This window comes from Silurus meridionalis, chromosome 23, assembly GCF_014805685.1.
Source record: "Silurus meridionalis isolate SWU-2019-XX chromosome 23, ASM1480568v1, whole genome shotgun sequence".
Classification (NCBI taxonomy): Eukaryota; Metazoa; Chordata; class Actinopteri; order Siluriformes; family Siluridae; genus Silurus; species Silurus meridionalis.
Genome location: NC_060906.1, coordinates 23,169,126 through 23,176,625, shown reverse-complemented (window position 1 = coordinate 23,176,625; position 7,500 = coordinate 23,169,126). Strand labels below are relative to the sequence as shown.

The following is a 7,500-nucleotide window of genomic DNA, read 5'->3' as shown; positions in this document are numbered from 1 at the left end:
TATATATATATTGTTCGAAATATAGCTGATTATCGATTTATTGATTATATAAGCCAGAAATGTGTGTAATTTTCAAAATATATGCTGCGAAATCAGCCAATTATATCTTACGATTTTAAATATATTAAAAAAGGATCCATTAAAGTTCATCAGTTCATCTCAACTGCACAGTGTACTAATTTAATACGCACCTGCCAGTCATATTCATTTACATAACTAACAAACAGATTAACCGACATCCAAAGATATAAAAAAAAAAATACAATATATTGATAAAAATCTCAGTTCATTATGTAATTTACATATTCAATTACTCCCAATAGTCTATTATCTTAATTTATAATAATAATTCGTTACATTTATATAGCGCTTTTCTGCAGCACTCAAAGCGCTTTACATATGAAAGGGGGGATTCTCCTCAACCACCACCAATGTGCAGCATCCACCTGGATGATGCGACGGCAGCCATATTGCGCCAGAACGCCCACCACACACCAGCATATTAGTGGAGAGGAGATAGAGTGATATAGCCAATTAATATGAGGATGATTAGTAGGCCAGCGGGCAAGTTTGGCCAGGATGCGGGGCACACCTACTGTTTTGAAAGACATCCTGGGATTTTTTAATGACCACAGAGAGTCAGGACCTCGGTTTAACGTCTCATCCGAAGGACGGATTATTTCATAACTTAAGTTATAAGTAGGAGTTTCTGTATACGTTTCTATCCAATCTAATTTCAGCCGTCACATCACGTGTCGAAGGTATAACGTGTTGCTATAACTGAAGTCACTGGGACCATCTAGAAGGTTCATGTCTGATCATGTCTGATTTTCACATCCTTTGATTGGACGGTCAGGGAGTGCAAACCACTTCTGTAGCAATACTGCACAGACTCAAATATATTTACATTGACTTTGATTTGACGCTGGATCTGTGATGATCACAAATGTTGAGCTCATAAAACTCGGAGCTACTAACCATAAAGACTGTATAAGACTATAGAAAGAACATCACTTATAATCTTATACTCCAGTACTCATGTTAGTTCTCACTCTCCAGTGTTCTGTATTGTTGAAAGATTTATGATCAAACTCTTGATGTCACCCAGATGAGGATGGGTTCCCCTTTTGAGTCTGGTTCCTCTCAAGGTTTCTTCCTCATCACATCTAAGGGAGTTTTTCCTGGTCACAGTTGCCACGGCTGCTTATCAGGGATAAATACACACCATTCACCATCACTGTTGATTTCTGTAAAGCTGCTTTGAGACAATGTCTGTTGTAAAAGCGCTATACAAATAAACTTGACTTGAATTGAAGCAGATACACTTACAAGGACATTTATAAGATGGATTTTTGAGAAAAGCTGGACATCGTGAGAAAAGGTCATCCGAACAGTTCCAAAATAGCTGTTCACCTTTTTCATGTTTCAGGTAATAATTCAGCTTTATTGAATCTGTTTTATTGAATTATATTTTTTTTATGAAATCATTCTGGTTGATTTTTTTCTGCTTCTGCATTCATTTTTAATGACTAATATTTTTTTCCAGTCCATCATCTCTTTTTTTTGGGCATGTTACGAGAGCCGTCTCACTCCTCCGTCTCTTTACTCGCTCACTAACCGAACTCTATTGTTATTGCTCTTGTTAATTGGTTCCAGGCTTCAGCGATGTTTATTTTTTTCCCTCAGCGAATTTCCTGATTCTGTGTGTTTATTCGCTCTCAGATCGCACAGATATCACCTGGCCTCAGCGCTCAGGTTCTGGCATTTTAATAAACTTTTATTAATCCATATTAAGGGTTCAGGAGACCAAGAGGATTGGCCAGATTTGTCAAAACAATCTCAGTGTACGCTTCCATTTCTCTGACCCTCGAGTGTGTACCTTTATAACAGGACTATATGTATAACGTTGTCCTGAAGGGACGCGGCGTTCCCCCTGCTGGATCCCCAGAACCCAGCTGAAACGCCTCGGGCATCTCCGTCCCTCAACCTCAGACCTCGACATGACCTTCGTCTCTTTCATCCTCTTATGACGTGTTCACATTTTTTTCTCACTTGTAAAATGTTTGAACATCTTGCTGGCATCTTCCCTATTTTCTCTTATAACGAGCTTGAATCTTCTGGGAAGATGTTCCACTAGGTTTTGTGGAGATTCATTCAGCCACAAGGGTGTTAGTGAAGTCAGGTACTGATGGAGGTGAGGAGGTGATGAGGAGGCCTGGGGGGTTCAGTCAGCGTTAACATCCATCCCACAGGTGTTCACTAGGATTTGAGTTCTACAGCAGGAGATCTTCCACTCCAACCCATTTTAAGCTTTAAAGATCTGGCTTTGTGCACAGGCACATTGTCATGCTGGAGCAGGTTTGGGAGGATTTCATTCGATTGCATCCAAGAATACAATTGTGTACCTTCAGCTTTGTGCTTGCAGTTTGAGAAAGAATCACATATAGGTGGAAAGGTCAGGTGTCCAGATACTTTTGTAGCCGAGTGTAAATTCCCATTCGGTGCCCAGTGGTTTTTTTTTTTTTTTTATGTCTTTTTGTTTTCATCCCTTGGTCGTGTTTTTATGGCAGTAATCATGAGATACGTGTTGTGTGTGTGTGCGATCGTATTGTCCAGTGTTTAGTGTTAATATAATAAAGTGTTGCACAGCGGACGTCTTTAATTCGATTTAAATGACTGGAAATGGAGCGGATCAACATCGGCATTTGTAAACATGCTCATTCAAAGAGAGAGAGAGAGATTTTAACTGTATTGTGTGCTTTAGAAGTTCAATAAGTATAGCTGTGTGTGGCTCAGTATGCAATATAGTGTGTGTGGGTGTGTGTGAGCTTTAGGAAGTAGATGATGTCACACCTCAGATATGTGAGGGAGGGGTCGAGCCAAAGAACAATGAGCGACTTGAGGACTTCCGCTTCCATGCAGCTTTATTATCTCTGTACACCAGAACAGATGTGCTAAGACATGCCCAGGATCGCTAAAATGGTCACGTCAAAACACCACGTGTGAACTGGAGTAAAGGTTTACAGGGGTCTCGTGGAGTTAAACCCACCTGCTAACTGTTTCTCTTGTTCATAACAGTCGCAAAAAATGTACACGCTCATTGTTCATCTCAGAGCAGGTCAGTAGGATTCGGGTGCGGTGACTGGGCAGGTCGTTCCATGATAGATGACACTCCAGACGTCTGTTTAATCTGTAAATAACGTTTACGGAGTTCGTATTCGTCGCTTCACCTCATCGTCTTGTACAGTGAAGACGGTTCCAAAGAGCCGCAGACGGACGTGCATGGTGTTGAAGTACAGAATAGGAGACGTGTTGGTTCCTTTCACTTTCCAGAATAAGTCTCCAAACTTCTCTGCTCCAAAACAACCCCAACACCATGTGTGCATGTGGAGGTGAGGGAGTCTGATCACATCACAAGTGATTTATTATTTTAACATCATCGCTGTATTTATGGACCCTCACAATGGCCCATTGTCTCAGGGCAGTAAAAGAGGTCTTCCGCACCTGCATGTCTTCCAGATCAGAGGTTACGAAGAGTTCCATCATTGTTCTTATTTTGTACTGTTCCAGTCAGGTTCGTTGTCTCTCTGACTTGACATGCTGAGCCTCTGAACGCTTCTCGTCTAAACTGTGCGGAGAAATCAGGTGTGAACATCGGGTGTCCCAATACTTTTGGTACCAACACTTGTGTGTCTTCATGACGATTCGTTCATTTTAAACGAGTTTTAACGATTTGACTTGACCATGCAATTGATTTAGGGTCCAAATCTTGAAAATTATCTTTACAATAATTATGGGAGTCACGTGACCAAAAAAACCGAACGACTCGGTCCAGAGGATATGAGAGGTGAAGCTACTCATTCTGTTCATCATGATGTGTCCATAGCTGCATTGTCATATCATCATTATTGGAACTAAAGATTGTGTATGTAGACGTGTCGGGAATCTGCTTAAGATAATTTCTGATCGAAGGAACTAAATGAATTAAAAGACTCAAAGAAAAGATTTGTTCGCTAAGTCTTTAAAACGATCTGATCTTCCCATCAGTAGTGTCTATAGCAGTGTCTCTTTCCTCATCCAAACTGTACAGCCTGAGTTTTCTTTCTTTCCTTTTTTATTTCTATTTAAAGTCATGTCCTGGATAAACGGTGGATGCGCAATATCTCCTGACAGGAAATTGGTCATTAACCCAACCCTACCCTTCTCCGAGCTCGTTTACGCTAATAACCCTGTAATCTCTTGCCATGTCATTAGGAACCAGAGATAATCCTTTGAAGATAATTCCATCCTGGGTTTCTGTTTAAAATGCCATTTCTGTCCTGTCCTTCTGGAACACTACAGTGAAAGAAAGAATGAATCAGGGTTCTCTGGATACTTTTTTGGGGTTGGTCTAATAGCCAATTAGCAAAATTAGCAAATCTAATCTAATTTTCCAGGTTGTTAAAGGATTAGCCGGATCAGACTTGTTTTTTATGAGGGATGTTTATGTAGAGCTGGTGTTTGTCCTATTTTTGCTCCTGGGCCCTTGAGAAAGTTTCTGCTCCTGAGCAAGTTTCTGCTCCTCAGATCTTGTTTAAGCTTCTGCTCCTGGGCACTTGAGGCTCTGGGTTTCTTGAGCAGGCATCTGCTCCGCCGCTCTTGAGCAAGCTTGTGCTCCTGGACCTTTGATCAAGCCTCTGCTCCTGGGGCCTTGAGCGTGCTTCTGCTTCTGGGCTGCTGAGTAAGCTTTTTCTCCGGGGCTCTTGAGCAACTTTCTGCTCCTGGACCTTTGATCAAGCTTCTGCTCCTGGGCCCTTGAGCGTGCTTGAGCAAGGCCATTAATCTTCAACTGCTCAGTTGAATAAATAATTGAATTAGCTCAGGGTAATGGTGCATCTACCAAATGACCAAATGCTCTACTTTTCAGCATGTGCTACCATCCAGGTTTGGTTGATCTTTGTGTCTAACACTAGCACTGCTTCTCAGTGAGTACGGGGTTTTCTGAAGGAGGCTCACTTGGTAGACCCGTGATACACACACATTAAAATCTTCTCTTTCTAATTTAATCCAAATTCGATTTCGGTCATTTCTGTCCCTCTGTTGTGCATTTTGAGAAGTCAGTTGATTCTAATTTGCGGGTTTTTTTTACCTTTTTGTCTGACCGCATTGAAAAATTATACAATGGCTATTTTTGGGGCAGTAAGCTGGAAAGACATCATCATGTGGAAAGAAGCTTTATGCTGATGCTTAATGGTTGGCTGGTTCTCATCTTCTCTTGTCATGTGACCTGGACAGATCCAGTTCATGTTGATTGACAAAGTTTTAAGCAGAGTCTATCAAGGCCTGGTCTCTACAAGACCTCTAAAGATGTGCTTTGGTATCTGGCACCAAGTCCTGAAGTTGCAACAAATGGTTCAATTCTGAGGCTCATTTATCCATTATTAAAGCGTTTGGAGGTGGAAGGGGTCGGCATGGGCACTCTGGTTGCTCTGCATCTACACAGTGTTCTCACTGAGTTCACACAGGGTTTCGAGTTTGCACCAGTTTGGTCTGTCAATACTGATATGTGAGAGTATATGTATACAGTGATAGCAATGCTAAACTGGTTTTGGTTTCTTCCTTTTCATCTTATCCATCCATCCATCCATCCATCATCCATCCATCCATCCATCCATCAATCATCCATCCATCCATCCATCCATCCATCCATCTATCCATTCTTCCATCAATCATCCATCTATCCATCCATCCATCATTCATCCATCCATCCATCCATTCAATCAGCCATCCATCTATCCATCAATCATCCATCCATCAATCGTTCATTCAATCATCCATCCATCCATCCATCCATTCAATTAATCATCCATCCATCCATCCATCCATCCATCCATCCATTTATCCCATCAATCCCAAACTGTTTTGGTTGCTTAATCTTTTAGGTGTCAGTTCAGCATGTATCTATCTATCTTTCCATCCGTTCGTCCATCCACCCTTCATTCTGATATACACTACAGTTTCTATTTAATTAGATTTTCTATATAACCATGGACAAAAACAGCTTTCAGTGAAAAATAAACCCATTCATTTTTCCCTATAATTTATTTCTCCTTGTCAGAGGTGACTGTAGTGCTGAGGGGAAAAACTCCCTGAGACTCCCATGTTGAAGAAACCTTGAGAAGAACCAGACTCTAAAGGGAACCTGTTGTCGTTACTAAATATATATTCAATTCAATTCAATTTTATTTGTACAGCGCTTTTTACAATAAACATCGTCTCAAAGAAGCTTCACACAGATAAAGCGGTAATAATTTTATATAAAAGAATGTGTACGTTTATTGCCTATAAGTTCCTTATCATTTATTTGTCCCTGATGATTGAGCCAGTGGCGACTGTGGCAAGGAAAAGCTCCCTGAGATGGTACGAGGACGAAACCTTGAGAGGAACTAGACTCGAAAGGAAACCCGTCCTCATCTGGATGGCATCTGAGTGCAGCCCCACTGTTTAGGTGTTCAGGTGCATGAATGCAGAACTGTTCATGCAACATGTGATCCTGAGCCCCTGTAGTAGATGTTGATATTAATTACAGTCCGAAACAATCGTCAAAGTTCTTGAGTTGAGCTCAATGGATCTTCAGCCTGTAGATGTGGAACCATCCCCAGCTGCACAGAGTGGTCTCAATTGAGAAGAACTCCATCCAGAGGCAGATCTGAAGAGAAGAAAGGACAGGAACACTGGTCACTGGAAGCTCAAGGGGATGTTAGAGAGAAGAGAGAGAAAGATCGTACAGCATTCTAATTGTTGAACTTTTTAAGGAACACTATTCATTTTGATCAGGGTGGAAGAAAGATCTTAGATTCAACATAGTTCCATCACTGTTCAGAAACTTTTGCTCATATTGTGTGTAACATAATATGATAACGTGTGTGTGTGTGTGTGTGTAAACTCTAAATTCTCTCTGATCTTCTGCTTTGTGTCCTGCAGATGAGCACCATGCCAGGTCTTCCTACACGACCCTGTTTTTATGACATCGATCTCGATCCTGTAACTGAGGAGATCTCTGGGCTCTTTTAACCATTACACACACACACACACACACACACACACACACACACACACACACACACACACACACATTCAGCAGGTAAGATGTACAGCTAATACACTTCAGATGTCATTTCCAAATCATTCTTCTGGTTTAAATATCAGCTTCCCAGTCTCTTCTCATTCCTCATGGAGCCGTCTCAGGCCTTCAGAGATATAACAGAGGACCAACTGTTCCTTCAGATGATTCACCTGAACATCACCTACATACATTATATACAAAACTCATTTATATACCCTTTAGAATCTTTTTGTTTATAATCATAATTATTATTATTATTATATTTGGGTTTTGTGGTTTAAACCTGCAAAGTGTCAGTTTTTATGTATTTTGTGACAATTCAACTTCCTGTCTGAATGTGAAACTGTTTTTTTTGTTTGTTTGATCTTTTATTTACATTTTCTTTTTTAATCCAG

The 7,500-nt window shown here is 40.7% G+C and overlaps 1 protein-coding gene across 2 annotated transcripts in view; it reads left to right on the top strand.

Annotated features, from left to right (window-relative positions):
* The window catches only part of mthfd1l (methylenetetrahydrofolate dehydrogenase (NADP+ dependent) 1 like), a 44,530-nt gene that overhangs the window by 36,886 nt on the left and 144 nt on the right, over positions 1 to 7,500 (top strand). For both annotated transcript variants that reach the window (XM_046836221.1, XM_046836222.1), the window contains one exon: positions 6,964 to 7,500. This exon is cut by the window's right edge and continues 144 nt beyond it. In XM_046836221.1, coding sequence (XP_046692177.1) covers positions 6,964 to 7,053 — 90 coding nt within the window. In that variant the 3' untranslated portion in view covers positions 7,054 to 7,500. The remainder of the gene's footprint in view (positions 1 to 6,963) is intronic.